This window comes from Drosophila takahashii, chromosome 2L, assembly GCF_030179915.1.
Source record: "Drosophila takahashii strain IR98-3 E-12201 chromosome 2L, DtakHiC1v2, whole genome shotgun sequence".
Taxonomy (NCBI): Eukaryota; Metazoa; Arthropoda; class Insecta; order Diptera; family Drosophilidae; genus Drosophila; species Drosophila takahashii.
In genome coordinates this window covers 3,663,292-3,685,282 of record NC_091678.1, presented here as the reverse complement: position 1 = coordinate 3,685,282, position 21,991 = coordinate 3,663,292, and the positions used below count along the sequence as shown (strand labels likewise).

The 21,991-nt window shown below is 37.4% G+C and overlaps 5 protein-coding genes across 7 annotated transcripts in view; 1 reads left to right on the top strand and 4 right to left on the bottom strand.

Annotated features, from left to right (window-relative positions):
* Window positions 1-1,483, bottom strand: part of toc (toucan) — an 89,311-nt gene extending 87,828 nt beyond the window's left edge. The window contains exon 1 of the mRNA XM_017148522.3: window positions 1,014-1,483. Coding sequence (XP_017004011.2) covers window positions 1,014-1,022 — 9 coding nt within the window. The 5' untranslated portion in view covers window positions 1,023-1,483. The remainder of the gene's footprint in view (window positions 1-1,013) is intronic.
* Window positions 1,484-1,881: 398 nt separating this feature from the next.
* ND-B14.5B (NADH dehydrogenase (ubiquinone) B14.5 B subunit) lies at window positions 1,882-2,495 on the bottom strand. Its single transcript, XM_017148672.3, has 3 exons — window positions 2,294-2,495; window positions 2,072-2,215; window positions 1,882-2,002 (listed from the first exon to the last, which is right to left on the bottom strand). Exons 1-3 carry the CDS (start codon window positions 2,448-2,450, stop codon window positions 1,953-1,955), a joined length of 351 nt encoding a protein of 116 aa, XP_017004161.1. The 5' UTR covers window positions 2,451-2,495; the 3' UTR covers window positions 1,882-1,952.
* A 111-nt stretch (window positions 2,496-2,606) lies between these two features.
* LOC123003171 (putative nuclease HARBI1) lies at window positions 2,607-4,069 on the top strand. The gene is made up of 4 exons (XM_070217416.1): window positions 2,607-2,812; window positions 2,871-3,270; window positions 3,326-3,428; window positions 3,486-4,069. The coding sequence occupies exons 1-4, from the start codon at window positions 2,675-2,677 to the stop codon at window positions 4,024-4,026; spliced, it is 1,182 nt and encodes a 393-aa protein (XP_070073517.1). The 5' UTR covers window positions 2,607-2,674; the 3' UTR covers window positions 4,027-4,069.
* LOC138913510 (uncharacterized) lies at window positions 4,028-4,966 on the bottom strand. 2 transcript variants are annotated; one of them, XM_070217420.1, is made up of 4 exons: window positions 4,820-4,966; window positions 4,571-4,760; window positions 4,385-4,506; window positions 4,028-4,328 (listed from the first exon to the last, which is right to left on the bottom strand). In XM_070217420.1, the coding sequence occupies exons 1-4, from the start codon at window positions 4,833-4,835 to the stop codon at window positions 4,084-4,086; spliced, it is 573 nt and encodes a 190-aa protein (XP_070073521.1). In that variant the 5' UTR covers window positions 4,836-4,966; the 3' UTR covers window positions 4,028-4,083. The 2 variants fall into 2 exon arrangements, with proteins under 2 accessions (XP_070073521.1, XP_070073525.1); XM_070217424.1 differs by having other exon boundaries at window positions 4,577-4,760.
* A 565-nt stretch (window positions 4,967-5,531) lies between these two features.
* Window positions 5,532-21,987, bottom strand: Mad (Mothers against dpp). Of its 2 annotated transcripts, none has more exons than XM_070213330.1 (4): window positions 21,841-21,987; window positions 8,263-8,708; window positions 7,516-8,206; window positions 5,532-6,927 (listed from the first exon to the last, which is right to left on the bottom strand). In XM_070213330.1, the coding sequence occupies exons 2-4, from the start codon at window positions 8,530-8,532 to the stop codon at window positions 6,521-6,523; spliced, it is 1,368 nt and encodes a 455-aa protein (XP_070069431.1). In that variant the 5' UTR covers window positions 8,533-8,708; window positions 21,841-21,987; the 3' UTR covers window positions 5,532-6,520. The 2 variants fall into 2 exon arrangements, with proteins under 2 accessions (XP_070069431.1, XP_017004038.2); XM_017148549.3 differs by lacking the exon at window positions 21,841-21,987 and adding an exon at window positions 13,540-13,702.
* Window positions 21,988-21,991: the final 4 nt, after the last annotated feature.

The window sequence follows — 21,991 nt, the reverse complement described above, 5'->3', positions numbered from 1 at the left end:
AAAAACCTCAAGAAAAATGTGGCTCATTTCTTCCACGGACTTTTTTCCTGGCCACTGAGAAATGGCTTCACTGCTTTGGAGCTTTAATCCCTTGATTGGGATTGAGGGCTCCTTGGCTTTTTACGGCCCTGCATCGTAATAGCGTGCAGATTGGCCCATAAGCGGAATTTCTCTGGTTTTCCGGGCGGGCGTGGGTGAAAAGTACTCGAGAAATTCACTCATTAGCCTGATGGACAGGATATTAAAGCGTTTAAAGAAAAATGGCTGTATTAAGTTGGAAAACTGTTAAGTAGAAGTCGTTTGTGGGAACATTTTTAAGACATTTTAATACAAATTTATAAAAGTGAAGGCAAAAATATTTTAGAACTACATTTTAGTATTTAGTATATTATTTTATACTGCAATAAAATTTTGATTTACAACAAATTAAGTTGTTAAATTTAAAGTACTGTTTAAACTATTATTTATTTCTATCAGTGTTTAAATTGAAAAACTAGGCTAGAAAGAAAAAAAACAGCACTTATCTATCCCTATCTTTCCAACATTATTTGTTTTCTTCTTTCCGTGTTTTTCTAACCTTAATGATTTTGTGTTCCCTTTACGACAAGCCCCCAAATCTCTTCGTTTCCCTGATTCCTATTCTTCGACTTGAGTGTACCTTTTTGCCATAACTGTTTTTATGGCTCTACAAAATTTCAGTTCGAGTTCCGTTCAATTTTACACATCATAAAATATCGTGGGGAATCGATTCCATTCGCAATCCAAGGAAATCAATGCGAATCCACAGGACATGCATAATTTATACAAACGAGGGGAATATCCACCCACTCAATCCACCCAAAAGACTAGCCCAAAAGCCACCCACTCACAAGCAATAAAATAAAAACCAAATTGACAAACATTTGCCATGAAAAAAAATCTTACAGACAAGTCGAAAAGGAGCCAGCAGTAGCACCACCATCTGTTCATAAATAAATAATTTCGTAATAAAATTAAGAGCTGAGCTTTCTTACCTTTGCCATAATCGTTGTTTGCTGATAAGAAAATTTCCAGGTGAAATAAGCCGACGGCTTTTGTATTACTCTTGGTTTTTCCTTTTCTTAACCTTTTTCTTGGTCACAGAAAGTAAAGACGAAAAAACCTGCTATGTTTTGTTATCAATTAACAGTAATTGGTTTTGCTATGTTTGACTATTAATTTTGGCATTTATTTTGTCACTAATTACACTTCATTATGGTTTTCGTAAATTGTAACGGTAAAACGAAGACGCACACAGGGATAAGCACACGAACTTGACATAAAATAAACTAGGTTTGATTTTTTTAATATTTTTAATACATATTTTATTTGCTTCACTGGTTTGTTTTTTTTTTTAATTTTTTATAGATTTTTTAGCGGTTTTTTCAGCTTTTAGGCTGCTTTTTTAATGGTAATTTATTCGCGGATAAACTTTTTGCGCAAAAATTCGATCCGTTTTTCACCGCGACAAAAGAGTATTTAAGCGATTCCAATAAGACTCTTATTAGAGCTGATACAAGAGTCGGCTCTGCAATCGATTAATCGATATAAATCCCAGGAATTCATGGTTTGTGGAGCCGCTAATCATCTAGTTGAGGCTCGAACCCATAATTATTTCTTTTTTAGTTTTTAATTTTAAATAAAAATGTTAATTAACGTTCCCCAATCGGAGTCAAATAGCTTTAAAAGTCTTGCTTAAACGTTTAGTTTTAATACCCAAAGCAAGCCTCCCTATTCTTAATAATACAATGAACTTCTGAAACCGTTCCTTAGAATATGCGAACCAATTCTTTCAAGAAGGATAATGCAATACGAAAATTCCACATAACAATCCATTAATCCATTTCTCTACTTTAGCAATCATATGTTTTACAATTAAAGCTTTTTTATTAACTAATTCCGTCGTTCGCTTTACAACAAAGATTTCGATCGATTTAACGAACTGGCACCCAACTCTCCAGAACTTGACCGTAGGTCTTGCGATCTAGAAACATAGAAAGGGTTTAGGTTTAGTAAAGGATTTCTTGAATTTAAAACCCCTTAATAGACTCACCCTTCACGGGGAAGTCGTCGGGATGCAGTTCAATGTAGTGCCGGAGGACGGCATCTCTTTTGGCCAGATAATCGCTCCTCTTTTGATCGAAATAGGTTCCTGCAGCGACGCCCAGAACCCCAAAGGCAATATGTTTCTGGATGCCTGTAAATTATCGGGATTTCATTAGTTAAATTCGACAATAACAATGTTACGTCACATGGAACGGAGGCGAGTACTCACCCGAAAACACGGGTCTACGGAAGCCCCAGTTGACGAAGATGGCCACGCCCACGCCGGCCAATCCGCAGGCTAGCGGATTCCATATCGGACCCAAAAAGGAGGGCTGGCGGTTGCCCTTATTCGACAATAATTCCAGGGGATCGTTTACAGCGCTCATGTTGATAGAAAAAACAATAGAGGTGGGCAACTAGTACGAATTGAGATGGCAGCCTTTTTCGTGCCGCTGCCGCCAACTATCGATTAGATTCGATATTTTTATGGCTTATACTAACACGAGTTTTTATCGATATCGAAGTAAACGCAATAACGCAAATTTGTTTGTGAACAGCTGTTTTGTGTTTGATTTGTAAATGATCATTGAAATTGTTTAATTGTTTAAAAATGGAGAGCGGTTTGGATGAAACCGAGCTGTTGATAATATCAGCCTTAGAACAAGACAGGGCAAACTTAATGAAATTCATGGATTTGGCGGGGATGTCGGCAACAACTTTTCAATACCTGACAAAGGTTCCGAGTTTGGTAAGCACTTCTCTAAGGATTCTCACTAGTATTCAATAACTTAATCGTATTCATATAGCCCCGCTTGGGAACATTTTGGGAGGAGGACGTTCCTAGGAATTCAGATGAATTCTTTAAAGAAAATTTCCGCTTAAAGCGAAGTGCGTTCAATGTCCTGGTTGATCGTCTACCCAATCTCCGAGAGAAGGACTCTCCATACCGACTAGCAATCCCCCTGGAGAAGCAAATAGCGATTGCCCTATATACATTGGGATCCTCTTCGGATTTCCTTACCATAGGAAATAAACTTGGAGTGTCCAAGGCCATGGTGTGTCGAATATTGACTAAATTTTGTCGTGAGGTTATTAAGCAACTTGCTGGCGAATACCTTCCACCAGATTTTCTCACCCAAGAGAAGATCACGGAAACGATCAAGGGATTTGAAACCATTGGGTTTCCTCAGTGCTTCGGGGCAATGGGTAAGTCGGGCGTATTTAGAAAATAATCAGTTTAAATAATACACTTTCTAAACAGACGGCTGTCACATCGAGATAAGTCCTAAATCTGAGAATGCAGTGGATTACAAAAATAGCAAGGGTTGGTACTCAACAATTCTTTTCGCCTTGGTGGACTTTCGGTATGAAGTAGTAGTTTAAAACATAATGCAATCCAATAACTTATTTTCTTGTAACAGTTATAGATTTTCGTACATAAGTGTTGGAAGCCCAGGTTGCAGTCACGACTCAAAGATATTTGAGAAATCCAATCTTAAACGTAAATTGCTCGAGTCGAATTTGGTTAAGAAAAATTCGAAATCTATCAACGGAGTTGAGGTCCCAATATTAGTATTAGGAGACTCGGGATTCCGATTTGCCAAGAACGTCATGAAACCGTATCGCCTTTCCTGGCAATCAACTCCAGAGCAGAAGGCCTTCAATTATCACCTGTCCAGGGTAAGGCGGCTAGTTGAAAACGCCTTCGTTCAACTTAAGGCACGATTTCAAAGAATCGGAAAAGGATTGGATAGCTATATTGAAAACCCATCGCTAATAATTGCTTGCTGCTGCATTCTACACAATTTTTGCATTGCCCACAATTGCTCCATTAAAGACAATTGGCAGACAGGAGTGGACCTGGAGCAACCCGAGCGAGAAGTTTGGATAGGAAATACAAATGAAATTGCTGAATGTATTCGGCAAGCTTTGGGAAAACATTTCATAAATGAAAACTCCTAATAGATTCTTAAAAATTGTATTAAATTAGTTCCTATTCTAGATATAATGTATGTGCTATTATTTACTTTTCCGACTTTCCAGGATTTGCAGAAGGCGGTTCTGGAATTTGGCGGAGTCCTCCGCCATTTTCTCCATTGCCGCTGCCTTTCTTTCCTCCGCCGCAACCAACCTCTCGGTCAAGTCTGAACGACTCCTTTTCTTTGGAGGTCCTGGCGAAGGCACATCCAAATAAGCGTCGGATTCGAAACTACAGTTGCTCACTTCGGAGCCCTCAATATCGCAACTGTCCTCCTTGAAAAAGTCTGCAAGACATGTATTATAAATTGATTATACATTAATTATGTTATTATAGTATTACCTTTGCTGTCGCCGGGATCATCGGTTACTTTCTTGGAGCCCCCATAAATGTATTCCATTCGGTCAAAGTGCTCCCATTTCAGGGAACTCCCCCGCGACGTCGCCAACTTTGCCAGCTCTTTTCTAGAGATTTAAATGTTTTTTGTTTAATAGTTATATTATCTCTGAAGCCGGCTTTATATCTTACCTGTACCTCTTCGTCATGTTTTCTATTTTGTTTTTTACTTCAACAGGATTGGGCCCGAAATCCTTCAAGTTGTCGGATATTTCTTTGTAGATGTGGGTGTTCTTGCGAGCCCCTCGGAACCCAGACATATTATCCTCCCACAACTCAAAGAGCGATTCGAGGGCCTTGGCGCTCCAAACAAATCTATTATCTGTTATTGTTATGATATCAAATGAGTATTTAATTTCTAGCTTCTTTTTAACTATTTACCCCTTGAGTCCATCATTTTGTTTGTTTTTTTCCTGTGAAGCGACAAACGGTCTCCCTATTGTGTAGCTCCTTAATGTTTTCCGTGATTGTTTAATAGCTCCTAGATCCTAAATTCAGTCCTTAAAGTTACAATTTTTATTACCAGCTGTTTTCTGAAGCTAGTGGTGATAGTTGAACGATATGCCCAATATCGAGTAGAAATCGAAAAAAACACGAGTTTCAAAAAGACGCTACTAAACGCACGTTTTTACCATCACTAGACTTCATTTGTTCAAAAAAAATCCGTTGAAAAAATTTCGAATAATTTTTTTTATTTTAATTCATATTTTATTATGTATATGTTATTACAGTATTACTTTAAACATTAAGAGACATGCAAGGCGTGTTTAAGGCAATTTATAGCATTCTGTGGTGGCTGCACAAAAACTTGTATACTTCAAGGCAAATATTTATTTTTCTTCGTTCGGTAGTTTGTATCTTCAATTGGGTATTTTCACAATGTTAAATGTTTTTCAAAACACGGTTTGCTCTATAGAATCAAGGCCTCCGCAGAATATCGAACAGGCACAAATATTACATTTAATTTCCGACAAGGCCGTAACTTGCCCAAGCCTCTAATATACAGCTAAATTTACATTTTCATATTTTTAGGGGATTATATTTCTTATTTAATTTTGCATAGGTCTTGCACATATCCGATATACATAATAAATGAACTCATAAGTCAAAAACAGATTTTATTTCAAAATTAAGCCTTTCAATTGTTGTGTATTTTGTATTATCATCTACTGATGTTTCGGCACACACATTTTTATTTCAAACAGAATCAAAGAAAATTATAAAACTACGAAAATTATAGTGTACCATTATGTTTATAAAAATTATACATGTATATTTATATAAAAAGTAATTTTCTCCTGGTCTAGACACAATTATTTTTACTTAAGATAACAAAAGATCATTGATTGAAAAATTGATTCAATAACAATTTTTCCACACTTAGTTTTCGCTGGTATATTTTTTTTATCTTCTGTATGTAACTTAAAATTAGTTAAACTATAGATTTAAATCAACTATATTGAACATTTAATTCGTTGATCAACGACAAAACGCAAATGAGAGAAATAAAACATAAACTAAGGTTTCTAAAAATCATTTTAAGAAATGTATTGCAATAAGTGGTTCCATATCCTTATTTTTGTTTGTTCCTTATGTATTTAAAGTTGGTAGGATTAATTAAATGTGTTTTGTTTTTTTATATTTAAAGCAGTTTTGCAATGACACATAATTAGCACTTGAAATAGACTTGAACAGCAATGTTTGCCAATGGGCATAGATCATTAATATTATAGCATGTAGATCATTGTAAATAGTTATACCATTTTGTAATTGGTTTCTTAGCTCGCTGTTGTTTCTCATTACTCTGTTGTAGCGTTAGGAATGACATTCGCATAGAAAATCATACGATAAACTATAAAATATGGGCAAAGGGCGGGTGTTGGAGTAGCTTGCGTACATCTATTTAAATCTGCAGGTGAGCTGCATCGATCTGTTTTGCACCCCTCCTCTTCAGGCACAAACCTCTATGCTCTCTACGTCTTTTTCACACTTAGCTTTCACTTTCACACGTACTCATTTAGCTACTGGTTTTGTATTGTTCTTCTTTTCGTTTCCTCTGAGGGATCGCGCCTCGTCTTAAGCTTAGGATACCGAACTAATTGCATTATGTGGCGAGCCCATTTGCGTGAGCACCTTGTCAAGCCACTGGAGCGGTCCGTGCAGATGGATTTCGATCCAACAGGGCGTCGAGGTGACATCCTGGCGATGGTACTCCGCCCCCCAGCCCTTCACGAACGACATCCGGATCGTGCACATCTTTGTGAGCTCGTAGACGGCCTCGAATCCATTGTTCACCGACTGCGACAGCAGCTGAGCAAATTCCTGGTTGTTGAAGATCTTCAGCGAGCAGCCCGGCGGTATTTTGCACACGGTGCTCGGATGGAATCCGTGGTGGTAGTTGCAGTTGCGCGACTGCACAAAAATGGCGGAGTCGGACAGGCACTCGGCGTACACCTCACCGGTCACATAGTACAGATGAACACCTTTGCCTGCGGGGAGAGAAAATAGCAAGAATTAGTGACGTTCTACTTTCAGCTATCTATCACATCTATTTCTATAACTGATAAGAAAATTTCGTATTCCAATTTTAGACCCTTTAATTTACAATCTAGAATAGTTATTGTGCACTTGAAGTCAGCTGCTTATCGGAAATTTCCATGAATGAGTTAATTTGGCTCACTATGAGGCAATTATAACCAAAAAAGAAATCAACATTCGCAAAGAGCTTAAAATAGGTAACAAAACCTTTGTGCCTCCCATACACTCATAAAAATTAATTTCTAAATTTTAGAAATCTCGCCATTGAATCGGCCTACCTTTGAAAATAGAAAAAAAATTCTTGTTATTAGAAATTTTGCCTTTGAATATAGAAAACCTTTCGAGATGAAGAAAATTCAAGAAAGAATCTTTGCCTTTAAATATAGAAAACCTTTCTAGATGAAGAAAATTCAAGAAAGAAACTTTTCGTTTGAATATAGAAAACCTTTCTAGATGAAGAAAATTCAAGAAAGAATTTTCTAGATTTTAAGGAAACTCTTCGATTTTTTTTTGTGATAGTAGCATTCCCCAAAACGCACCTATATGACGGCGTGTGTTCTCGATGGTGCTATTCCTGTTCACATTGCTCAGCTGGCCGAGACAGCAGCGGTCCGAGTTGTTGGACGGATTCGTGAAGCCATCGACGATCACGGAGTTGTTGTTGCAGTGGAACACCTCGCCCACGCGGCAGTTTAGCTCATAGTAAGCAATCGAGGCCCAGAAGGCGGGCTCCGAGTAGCTGACCTGGGCCACATCACCCATCTGGGCATCGAGCAGTTGGCCACCGTCATTGGGATTGTTTGAATTCCCATCCTCCGAGGGACTGTAGGCGGGCGGCGGTGTTCCGGCCAAACTGTCATACGGCGAATTGGGATTGGAGTTCACGGAACTGGGACTGCCCACCGATGTGTTGCTGGTGCTCAGGCTGTGCGAGTTAAAACCACTGTTCGAGTAGCTCACATTGTGCGGCATACTGGGCTCGGCCACGTGATTGAACTGCAGCATCGAGTGGCCGGGTGCGAATTCCGAGTGACGAGGAACGAGCACAGGCGGCAGCACTGGACTCTCCACGCGCTTGTAGTGGTACGGATTGATGCACACCTCCTTCTGCTTGGCGCTGAAGGGATACTGACACAGCTCGAGGGGCTTGAGTTCGTGATGCGACTGGAGATCGGGCCAGCGCCAAACGCGGCAGTAGATCACATGCGGCAGACCCTTGCGATGGGAGACCTGAAATGGAATTAAATTAATTGGATAAATCCTAATCCTTATGCTTTACTACCCACCTGTAATCGTCCGTCCAGCGAGCGTGGAATGGTGACACATTTCGAGGGCTGACCGGGACAGGAGAGTGCCCGCTCCAGCTCCTCGATGGCTCCCTTGCGCTTCTTTAGCTTCTTGACCAGACTGTCGACTGCCTTCTCCGCCCACTTTTCCTCCTCGTCGCCCTGCTTCCAGCCCAGCAGCTTCTTGACCGCCGGCGATGTGAAGGAGAAGAGTGAGCCCAGTGTGGACATGGCACTGCTGGTGTTTGATTCCACATCGTCGGTGTCCATTCTGTTGCCGCTGATTGCTGTCGTCAAGCTGTTGATGTTGTTGTTGTTACTGCTGCTGCTACTGCTGCAGATGTTGTTGTTGTTGTTGTTGTGGTTGTTATTATTGTTGTTGGTAATGCCGTTGATTTGGGGTGGAGTTACCCGATAACCGGTATAACTATCAGCGGGCGGATAGTCTGTTAAAAGAGTAAGTAAAAAGCATATATAAATAAATAATAAATACAAATAGAATCGCACACATTCATCATCGGGCTTAGATTGCCTCTGCAACGCCCACAACAACGCATGCTTAATTTCAATGCACAGGGAGAAAAGGAGGAACGTAAGCCAATATTAAAATGTAATATTAATAATTAATAATGTGTACTTTTCATATTTATTTAATATTTGGAGCATATACTTTAAATTGTGTAATGTAACCCAAAATTAAAATGTAATATTAATATTAAATAATATTTAAATGTATACTTTTAATATTAATTTAATATTTAGAGCATATTCTTTAGATTAAGTAGTGTAACCCAAAACTAAAATGTAATATTAATATTAAATAATATTTAAAAGATATATTTTTAAAATTTGATTAATATTTGCAGTATATACTATAAATCGACTATCAAACTTCTAAGTTCCCTAGACTATTCTTATAAAAACAGTTCAAAAACAGTCTTTTTCTCTAGGTGTCGTTACCCGCTTGGCCAAGTGCCCAGCAAAAATCGGAGGAGGAGGGAATATCTATGGGGCCTTTCAGTGCATCATGTTTTTGGCTTGTGAATGAAGTCGTTGGGAGGTTCCTGTCATGAACGGACTCCTCCCACTTTCGATGTTGGCGGCCAATTGCATGCAAATCGCCTGCAACATTTTCTCATTGAGAATTATGGCTATTATTGCTTCAGTTAGTTGGTTAGCTGATTAATCGAATCTCGTTTTCGTTGGAAAATTATTTTTATCTATTAAATATGGTTATTGTTGATCGCCAATCGCTGTTGACGTCATCGGTGAAGCGATTCTATTGTAAGGGGGATTTTTTTTTGGGTCGGGCAGTTCTTTGAAATCTAACAATTCTCCAGGTTGGCAAAGAAAATACTTTTTCTTAATTCAAAGGAATTAATACTGACCAACTATTTCGAACAGAAATTCTTGTGAAATAGTAAGAAGTAAAAGAAATATTTATAGAGCAAAGATAATAATTTCATGTGATGGCTTTCGGCTTGCCTTATCAATTCTTGGAAAATCGGTATTAAAAAATTTGGCAATCGGAAGCAAACAAACATTTTATTAAGAGACCTTTCAATAATATTCTATTCGTAGGTTCAATAGCCCAAGTTTCTAAAATATTTAGCAGATAATATAGACATTTACATTAAGATGATGTCAGTTTAGTCTCGATTTTACATTAAAAGTGTAGCTTTACTGTATTTAGCCGAGACGAGAGTTGAGTGCCGAGAACTGCATCTCATAATTAGCGCAAATGATAACCAAATGGTTTACAACTTGTCAGCACCACAATTGTGGGTCTACCCCCCTTTTTTCCCGCCCCCTGGACTTTTCCTCCCTTTTCAAACGTCACTGAGTCTAACAACAATTCAATTTGAATTATGACATTTCAATGTTAACAGCATTTCTGAAGAACTTCTCTCCGGTGGCAAGTTTGCTTTTTACTTGTCCGCCTTAGTTTCCATGCTAAACTCAAATCACGTATTTTTCCTCGAGGTGTCAAAAATTGTTTAATTAAATTTAAAAGTGACAAAATCTAATTGAATGAAAATTTGTAGTAGCAATTAATTTGTGCAAGCTGGAGCACTAAAGTCGCGAAAATCGCTAAAGCCAGCCACACAAGGCGAACTACCCCCTTTTTGCAGCAGGCTGGTAAATCCAATTTCAAAAGCAATTAAATGCCGACGATAAATCAACAAGTGCAACACTTGGACAACAAGAAAACACCTCTCGATTGGACCGACAGACCAACTGGCGCATATTTCTGGCCAAATTAGCCGTTGCGTGAATTAATTTCGATTTTCTCGCTCAACTCAGGCCTAATACTGTGGGGCGTTGCCCGACTTATATGCTGTTTTTTTTTTGTTTTTCGCAGCATTGACAATTTTATGTTGTCGCCGATGGGAAGGAGGCGTGGCCCAAGGGGGCCAGTGGATCGGGGAACCCACTTTTTTAATTGCCCAAAGTCACCCAGAGCCTCAGGCGCTAAAAATGGCCTATGGAGATATACAAAAAATACTCTAACTGCTAACTTTAAACTAGATACATCTACCTATCTTTTGAACTAATATGATTGATATGAGATCTTCAAAAATAATATTTAATACATCCCAAACAAGAAAATATTCAAAAGTTCCCAATTTTTCAAAGAAAATTTTTTAATGGTTCCAAACAACAAATATGTTTGCTTTTTCGGAAAATAAACATGTTTATATGGTTAAGGGTTTGGTGTATAATAGAATAGTAGTTTCTAAACAATTTAAATTTTGATTTAATTATTTGGAATCAATTTTTAAATCTAAAAATCAAACACAAAGACTTATCCTTTTTAATCTCTAATCCCAAAATTAAACAGACTTTGTTTAAAAGTATTAATTTTGTATCCTACACTCAGAAAAAAAATCGCCCTGAATTTTAGAAAATCGCCATACTTTTTAAGCCAAAGGCAGCTCGCCTTGCCTTTTAGAAAAAATATTTCTAAAAATTAGAAAAAAAATTTCTTAAATTTAGGGTTAGTTTTTGCAAAATTGAATAAGAAGAAGAAAAAAAAAATCGGGGAATCGGGAGTTATGCCGACTGGGTGGAGTCTGTCGGTGTGAGGTGTTGTTGTTGGGGTTCTCGTTTCTCAACTTATTTTTCTCTCCTCTATTTAAACACATGGATGACGTCACGATGCTTGTACACAAACACACTTTTAATCTTTAATTGTAACTGAAATAATAACTGAAATTATTATATTATTTATTAATGATAAACATAAAAATCAAATAACTTACTATCTTGAGGAAAACATTTTGGTCGCTCGCGGGATTCGAACCCCTTACCTCACAGTTTGCAGTCAAACACTCTACTAGCTGCGCCAGGGAAGCATCACGAGAGGCGCTGTACAAAGTACTTTCTCATTCTGTTCTCTTGGGTTCTAGGTTTATACTCTTATTTATCCATTATGTGTGTGTTAGCTTACCTAAATCCTTATTTGTATTAAAGTATACATTTTAATGCGCAAAAAAAAAAAAAAAAAGACGCAAAAAATGTCCGCCTCGACGTGGGATCGAACACACGCTTCCGAATATAAGCGTAGAAAACAAATAATCCGCTCGCATTAGACCCCTAGGCTACCGATTGGGCCAATTTTCTAAAATGTAAGGCGATTTTTTCTTAGTTTAAAAGAAAAATTTCTGAATAACAGAAAATTTTTCTAAAAGTGGATAACAAGAGGAGTTGATCTAATCAGGGTAAGTTTTTCTTATTATTTAGAAAAATATTTCTGAAAAATAGAAATATTTTCTGAATTTCAAGGCGATTTTCAAAGTATGGCGATTTTCTAAAATTTAGGGCGATTTTTTTTCTGAGTGTACGTCTAAGAGCAATCACTTCATATGGTGCTTATATTTTAGAACACAAGATACAAAAAGACTGACGCTTGGCAGGGTGTCTGATCCGACTTATCAAGAGGGTTACGGGAGATAGGGAAACCTATGTATTATTTGTCCAGCTGACCGTCGGAGTCGTGTGTTTTTAGGTGGCAATCGTGGACTTGTGGATTGGCCTGTCTTGTGGAATTCAATTGATTGTGGGGTAAGCATACAAATTTCGAGAATGCCACAGGCTTGTTTGTGCAAAGCTTTGAATTCATTGGATTTTCAAAGGGGGAAACTCAACTGTTAATTCTCAGGATTTATAAAAGAAATACATTATTTGCATGGATTTTAATAATAACTTGAATATATTGTCAGAGGACTCAAAATATTTGTAATATTGAATAAGGGATCAAGTTGTCAAATATGTTGATATGGAAATTATAATGAAGTTATTTATTCAGAGCAATAAATGGCTCAAAGTAGTTTTGGTTTTCGTTTTTACATTTTTAAACAACTCCGATTTAACGATTGTAATTATAATTTTAGCAATTTACTATGCCTTTATGATCCATTGTCGAATGGTTTCTGCTCGCTTGGGGACATTCCCGCAATCAATTAAAGATCAATAATCGTAATTCGCAATTACATATTACCCGGGCTCAGATCACGTATTCAACTCCTCTTGACTTCTTTTTTTTCGCTTTTTGCCCCACCCAAAACTGGCGCAGTCCTCTTTTATTTTCCAAGAAATCCACACTTAAAAATATAATTATCCATGAGGTTTTGAAGTTAATAAATAACTCGTTTTAAAATCATAAAAATTTCTTTATGATTTTTACAAGTGCTTCCTCTCATTCGTTTAAAATCTTTAAATCAGAATTTTGGATAACTTCTAAACCCCAATTTAAAATGAGACGGATTACATGTTTTATTTTCAGTGCATCGATAATCAGGGACTCGCCGATCATAACTCAAATGGCAGAACGTTGGACCAAGGACTTTGAGGGACTTTTATGGCAGGCACGCATTCGCGCATGCGTATCATATAACTCCCATCGATAATCAATCATAAATGCGGCAGTGACAATAAGGCGTAAATCATGGGAGCCAGGTAACAAAAAATAAAGGTGGATGGAGATGGAAAATGTGGCAAGTACAGAAGCACTTCCGCTGCCATTGAAAGCGGGCAAAAAGTGTGGTAAAGGGTACGAGTACAAGAAAAAAACGAAGAGAGCGAGAAAAATAGGGACTTGGACCCATGTTTAAAAATAAACAAACAATGCACACACAAAAACAGAGATAAAGAACCAACCAAACGGGCGGCCATACCAGGCCATCAAAAACTTTCGATTTGAGGAAAACTCAAAAATCGAGCAAGGCAGGGGAAAATTAAAAGGCAGGGAAACTGGGAACTGGGAACCAAACGTACACATGATGATGTTGAGATTGCAGATATTATTTTATTTATTTTTATTGCACGCACACACACACACGCACTGGCGCGACGACACCGATGCACAAATCAAAATCAGCATCAAAATGTTTTTCTCGTATGCAAATGCGACCCTCCACGACGATCGAATCGACTTATTTCTGCAGTTACATTTCCGAATCCGATACGATACGATACGATTCTTAATTCAATTGTTATCTTGCCAAAATCAAAATTCGGAATGCGCTTCAATAATAATAACTTAATTTATTGAAGCCATTTGCCATATTATTTATTTTATTTCTGCCGCATATTACGCAAAATCCCCAGAGAACGAGAGCGAGCGCGAAATCAGAAATCAACTGCACGACCCGACCGATCGACAACGAATGCCGAACGGGTTGCACAGAAAACTGAGTCCACCGAGTGTTGACTGACTGACGAACTGACGGACTGACTGACTGCCTGAATGAGTGAGTGACGAACTGGCAAACTGAAGGCAGCCCAACTGCATTCGTGGTTCGTATTTGTGTGTGTGCCAACCAGGGATACGAAATAGCAGGGCCACCTTGTAAGAACTGTAGGAAAAGGGACTCCTTACAAGGAGTTCAAAATAAAATTTTTTTATTTTTCTGGACCAATTTTACCAAAACCTTTACATAACTTTTATAAAAGTGTCAAGCGCGCAGAGCCATATGTTTACTTATATAAAAATAAAAACTTTTAAGTAAAATGTTATTATATATTAAATTTAAATAAATAGGTTATAAAATTAATAATTATATTCTTTGTAAACCCTTTGTTTCCCCTATTTATATAGCTACTGATTCCGCAGCCCTGATTTTTAAAGACCGTTGAGTGACGTATTCATTGCTGTGTGTGTACGGGCGGCCAAGTGCACACCACTACTCAAACAGCAAAAGTTTTGTTTTAAACAAATCAAATGCCCTATCTGCAGTTGGGGCGCCTGCACGTGAACGCAAACGTGTTTGTGTGAAACAGTGCCCACAGGGAGAAAAATATGAATTAAATTAATAAGCATAACTCGGTCGGGGTAAAGTTCTTTTTAATCACATTTAAAATACATCTAATTTTTGTCCTTATAGTAAACTAATAGTAGGTTTTTAACCTTGAATTCTTTAATGTTCTTTGGTTATATTTTGATTGTTAAAAAATCCCCAGATTTTATTTCCTGTGTATCGGCCTTTGGTGGTGGAGGTGGCGTCAACCCACAATCACAATCGAACTGTAAACACCCCACCGCAACCACAACAACAAGTGATGGCAGGAAGAGAGGAGAGTAATGGGGCTTTGAAGGGAGGCGATAAAGAGAAGGCAGCGTCAACGAATTTTTTCGTGCGTGGGACTAGCGCGAAATCGAACTCGAATTTCGACGTACTCCTCCTCTGGTAGGGCGTTTTGAGATACGAATGAATATATCCGAGAAAAAAACGAATTCCTCTTCGTGAATGCACTGCCAACTATTTAAAGGGGAGCGCTGAAGGCAAACAGCTGATGGGCGTGCTGAAAATGGCAAGTGGAGTTGCCAAATCGACCAGGAAACATACAAACATAAGTACAGGATGGGTCAAAAAAAATAATTTTAAACAAATTTTACGTTAAAAATTGGATTATTTAAATATGGTTAAACTGAAGGCAGATTAAGATCGAGTTTAGGAGACTTCGAATTATAGAATATATTTTACGTACCGTTAATAATAATTGCAATTAAAGATATAACTACTTAGACATTGAGTTTAGTAAGTTCTAATTAAAAAATTGTACCACATTTTTTCGATGGATTTTTATTTTTATTTTATTCAACCCTTTTAGTTTATTTAATTTTCTTGTTTTACAAGTCTATTGCTTAATTGATTTTAATTAAAATTGGGTTTCTTCCTTTTTGTATTAATATATTCAAACCTATTTATTTGAACCAAACTGTAAATATGCTTAGAATGCGAGCATGTTTATAGCCGATCGCTCCTCCCACTGTTTTTTATTGCGTGTTTAACACTACTAAACGCGAATTTATTGCCAACATGGGTAACATTACACAGTCGCAGTAAAATCGAAAATAGTAATGAAGCGCGCTCCCCTCGAAAACACAAGTGAAAACTACGAAAAATAACAAAACCCTCCGTACGCCATAATTATGTAGTCCGTCTGAAACAATAAAAATTTATGCACGCAAATTGCACAAACACACATGAGCCTCCTCCCCATTCACGTGCCAAAGTGCAAACGTCAAGGGACAAAAATGCGCAGGCACAGTAGAAATCCTTTTTTAAGTAAATTAACTCAATTCTAATTGCAAATAATTGCCGCGATAATTGCAGAGGGCCACGCAGAGGCTTTGTCATGTGAGTAATTGAGCTGTCAACACGGAGACACCACCGCTTTTCAGGAAAACCCAGTCGGTGGTGGGTGGTCGAGCTAGTTTTTACAGAAAATGTTCCCAGTTACACTTTCGTCCAATATGATTTATAACATTTGAAGTGTCCCTTAGCACACTATACACACAATACATAATACACACCATAAACAAAACATAGAGGACAAATATAAAGTGAAAAAGAATAGTATCATATTGTCCCCTAGTCTAAGTACCTAATTTAATTTAATCATTTTCTGATCAAAAAAATTTTATCACTCACAATTTAAATATTTTTATTTTTTTAAAAGTATTTTTTTTGAAAGCGTATGCTACAATATGAAAAATATATAAATATAGATATACTGTTTCTCTCCTCTTTTATTTCTCCAAACTAAAAGCCAGGCTCAATTGCATGTCTTGTAATAGAAGTTGACAAATTTTGATGCCAACTCGGTAGCCAATTAAACCAGGCACAAAGTAATTGCTAAATATCACAATGTGACAAAAGTGAACTGCCGGAGGTTGAAGTCTTCAACTTTGTTGTGATGTTTGCTCCTGTGCCCCAGTGTTGTTGGTTCCTTGTGTTCTTGTCGTCTCACCGTCACTGCCGACGCCTAAACATGCAACAATTGTTGCGTGTTCAACTGCCAATCAATGCCGCTGACTGCCGGACCACAGCAGCAGTGGCAGAAATCAGGAAGAACAGTAACAGTTAGGGTTAAAATATCAGGGTTCTTTTAAAAAATAAAAAAAAATTTATTTTCAATGTCAAAAATAAAATAAAATATGGTGACAGTAAATCACTACTTCTAATATACAAAAATTAAAAAAATGTTTTTGTTTTTATTGATGGTTTAAAATATTTTAAAGTTCGTTTAAGAGAACTTCCCTTGTTGGGATTTATAATATTATATTTAAAAGTGGTATAACTTGAATCCCCCATTTTTTTTATATTTATTTTCCTCATACTATTTTTCTGACCTCGTCTGTTAAAGATCCCAAAGTGCAACATGCAACAGAACAGCAGCAACTGCAAGTTCGTCATCGTCATCGGCATCCACGATTCGTTCGGTTCGCTTAAATAGCCATAAATATGTGGAGTATGCGCCACAGTTCCCGAGTTTGCTCCCCTGTTAACGCCCTAGTGCCCAGAACAGAGTGCCCAATGCCCAGATCCCCACTCCATCCGTCCGCTTAACCCTTCCGCCTGTCCTGCGGGTTAAACGTGCTGCTGCTGTGTGGCGCCTAATGCGTGCGCCAAAACAAAACGTAAAAGAATTCTTAGAAAAGCGTCGCCGCGCGACTAAGCAAAAAGGAGCGAGGAAAAGGAGAAGTCCACTATCGAGTGGATTAAATGGCACAAACATGGCTAATTACATGTATTTAACACGCACGGGGCAGTCTGTACTTAAAAGTTGGCAATGCGACACAAACAATGACAAGTACCACAATTATGGTCAAAAGCTCGATCCGATCCACTAGAGACAAGCGCCAGAAGAGACCGCAGAAGAAACCCAAAGACCAGCAGTAAAAACAGAGAACAAGTTGGGGAAGAATCAGCACTAGGAGGTAAATCGATGATCTCTAAATCACTAAAACGAATATGATGGAATGGCTCATAAGTTGCAATCAAATTTAAATCTGAAATACAAAAATATAAGAAGATGCCTTTAATCACTAAAAACATACTATATCTCTACTATTTAGTTTTACAGAATTTGCTAGAGAAAGAAATCGGCATTGTCCTGTAAGAACGATATGCCAGAAATTTACCATGCGCATATCAATTTGACCGCGACGTGTTTTTCTTTGTGTGTAGATGTAGGTAAAAATTTAAAGCTTTTAAAATTAAATAAGGAACATTCAAAATAGACATAAAAATAGTTAAACAATAGTCTACAATTTCAAGAGTACAAAGAAGTATCCACCTCGTTGAGAGGCGACTTTCTCATCATTTTACCATGCTTTGATGGATATCTACACCATTAAAATAGGAGCGGCTGGAAATGGTTTCTATATCCCCACCCCACTGCTTCAGCGAACTCCGCGTTGTCAATGCAAAAATTTATTAGATTTTAAATGCAATAATTATTAGCATTATATGGGCAATGAAGCGCCGATCGAGTAGAACCACGACGGAATGCCCAATCAGTCTTGGCCACTTCTTCACTGTGTGTGGCTAAGACAGCGAGCACTTGGTATGCAAGTTGGCCAACGATAGTCGTCAGTAGCTGCTAAACTGTAAACTCTAGTTACGGGCTAATTTCATTCAAGACGAGCTCGATTTGCGTGGGTGTTGGCTCCACTGCCTGTTGCATGACTTCTCCGCCTTTCGAGACCCGCTTGAAAGCCCCCCTTCTAAGGCCCCTCCCTCATCGGCCCATAACTATTCCCATATTCCCAGTCGCCGTCACTGACAGTTCGGCGACAGAGATTTATGCGCTGTAATTTCCCACTTTATTACAGTTTAAAGTTGCGTTTTCCATAAGTTTTGGCGCAGTTTGTCTCTCTTAGCTGCCATTTGCTTCAATTTCGCGCCCTCAATGTGGCACTTTTACGGGCTTTGAGCGCGTCAAGCGAATGAATTTATATTTTTAGGAAGTGTTTTAGGGTTCTAGTCGGGTCATTCCAATTAGTTTATATTTTATCAATATGTATTCATGCCTCAAAATATTTTTAAATATTTTTTTAAATATTTAATGAGTACATTTCAATTCGAATCTCCATTAAAGGCCGAAACTCTTGATCTTTAAAAGCCAACGTTTCGAGTTTCGGTGCCAAAGCCGAGCCATTGATAAGAATCTGCTCCCAAGCACTTCTTAATAAAGTTGTTGCCGGCATTATGACAATAAAAGAGAAAATCCTATTGCGACAGGGTCTAAAAATAGGTTCAAATCTTTGTCGTGTTGACAATTTTTTTTTTGTTTTTTGTTTGTCGTTTTATTACCATTGCGCGGACGGATTATCGCGACAAGAAGATCAAGAGCAGGATGGGGAACAAAAATATTTATATGGATACCAAAAAATAACAAGAAGGGGCCGCCCACTGACAGTGGTTGGGAAAAAAACTGAAAAGCGTAAATCACGCTTTCGATAGATCTAAAATTAGTTTCCTGCGATAAGCCGTTGCCAGATTGTTACAGCGCGTTTTGAAGCATTATGCTTTAAATTTGAAACTATTAGCTTAAGTGAAAACTTATGAAGCATAATATTAGAAAAACTATTACTATAAGATAACTTTTAATAATATTTTGACTATATTTTATTCAAAGTAATGTAAAAAACATAGGTTTCTATAATATCTTTAAATTAAATACCTATTGTACATAATTTTAATTCATCTGATATACCAATTAACAATACAATTTTGTACCGCAAATTATTTCTTGGCTTGAAGATAAAAGGGGAGTGGGAACTTGTAATGGCTTGATCAATTTTGATTTTAGTTTTTATTATTTTTGCCGACTTACTGACACGAAAATTTGCATGTTGCTTGTTGCACAAACTGCGCATAAATCCAATTAATAACATAATTATTTGGCAAGCAAAACGCAGCAGTTTGTGAGACAAACCATTCGGAGCTCATTTTAAGAGGCCGCCGTTGAATTTGCGTCTGCATTGCCACTTTTTGTGGTGCGTAGGCTGAACCACCAGTTACTTGGACCAACCATATGCAAATTGCCCATATGCATTTCAGTTTTTTTCTTTTTTTGCCTTTTTTCTGTTGGTTTATGCCTAAATTGAAATATTGACTTTGCGCACTTAATTTTCGGGCTGGCAAATTTGAATTGCCAATCAAAAAGAGAGAAGAGGGAAGCTAAATTTCTGGCTAAACAATATGCAACATAAATTAGAATAACAGTTAAAACCTATGGCCAAACCAACTGTCTTTTGTGGGAGGGTCCTCCAATGTGTGGGTGCCATGCAGCCAGAAACTTTGGATCGGGGGCGTTACTTCAGACTAACCATAAGTCTTATTGGGAACTTCTTGCGGCGTTTCTCAAAATGATTTGTGGTCTTGCCTGGGGAATTAACACGGCAACTAAAATCAGAATGGAAAACCCCACTGCCGATAGCGAATGCAAGTCACAAATCAGATTAGCCGGAAAGTTCACAAATGATTCAGCTTGTAAGACAACATTTCAGGTGGTATCAATTAATCTAAAGTTTGTTAAATATATAAATAATCCGACCGCGATTGTGTTTAGATTTTAATCTTAAGTGATTCATCATCGAATATAGAAACTATTTATAAAGCGATTTATGCTTCTAAGATTATGAGATTTTTATTATTATAAAACCAGAACACTTATCCAATGCCCACTGTATTAAATCACCGGAGCAAACCACAGAAATGGAATAAAACAATACCCAAGAGAACCCAGATCGGAACCACTAGAAAAATCAAACCCACCCACCCACATGTCGAGGCGGTTCGCCAAGTGGAATTGAGTGCACACATTACAAATCTTCTCGTCTTGTGTCGCGCTTCGCTTCAGTTGCCTTCGACAAAGGAAAAACTTTGGCTGCAAGTGCAGTGTTGTCCACTTGGCTTTTCTCCTGAAGAACGCAAAATAATGGAATATACATTTCTGATTAAATATTTAAAAAATAATATTCTCGAAGTCCAGTTCTTAAATTACTAATACTTTTAAATATTTCAAAATATAAAATTTCAAAATACAACATATTTATTTTGTATTCTAAAAATGTCAGTAGAACTGCTACTGCAATTACAATTTCAATTGCACACGGCTCCATCTGATTTTTTCTCTGTTGCTGATAACAAAAAAAGAAGCGCATCAAAAACAGCGTAACGTAGATAAGCACACAAAGTAAACACAAGAAATTGATTTTGGAACACACATTTTTTTGGAAAACAAGGAATAGGATTAGTTAAGACTTTTGGTAAAAACAACATGTTTTCAAAAAAGGAAATTGTCATTAAAAACGAAACTTTTTTTGTCTTTTTAACAATTTAAAAAAAATGTATTTCGAAAAACTTTTTTTCTACTTTTCTAGTAGGATATTTTGTCAATAAGAATTTACATTTCGATTGAAGATATTTTTTTTTTTAGATTAAAAAAGGAACTCATTTTATTTCCACTTAATTAAGGTTTTAACTGAAATATTGTTTACCAATTGATAATAAAAAGTTTTATTTATAATATCTACCGAAATAAACCAAATTTGCAACATTTGGTCACCCTTATGTTCCAATTGGAACTTGGCATCACTGGCATTCTTTCTGATAAGATTCTCCCGCTGTTTATTATTTACCGTATGAAAGCGTGAGAGAAGAGAGCGAAATTATCAATAAAAAGCCCATAAGCTGAGTCATAAAGGTGAGAAAAAAGAGAGCAAAGTCTCGATTAATCACCGAAATGTGCAGTGCATTTCGATTGTTTTTTTGTTTTGATGCACTTGAAATTTGAATAATCCGCACCTGTGTTGGCGGCAGCGACGCCGACTGAGGCAGCGGCAGAGGCTCAAGTGGAATTGGGAAGGAAGAATTTCAGACAGGAATTTCAAGTATTTTCAAAACATAATAAAAATATAATTTTATTGTGTGTATTTATAAGTGATGCTACTTTTTCTGTTTTTTTTTTTTTCAATTAATGGCGCGCTCACACTTATACATACACAACGGACGCACACATATGTTGGAGCATATAAAACGGTGATCGTCCCTGCAGAGAAAAAACAACAACAAAAGCGAAACTGTTTTTGCCCCCAACACAACAAAAACAACAGCAACAACAACAAAAGTGTGGCGGTCGCAGCGAAGAAGAAGCAGCAGCAGCAGCATAGCACAAATACAGACAAACATTTTTTTCTCCTCTTTCACCCGAACGTAATTGCACTTGAAAACCAATTTTCTTCTGGGAAAAATCGGTGAAAACTCGCTGCTAACTACTCACGCGTGAATTTGAGCACTTGCTGCTGGTTTATTTCGACATTTTGGTCGCTTTTGAGGCCCGCAAACGTGCGTAAATTGTATTTCAAAATTGTTTATCACGAAATGCACACACAACACACAAAGTTCCGGAAAAAATACCACAACTAGAGGTG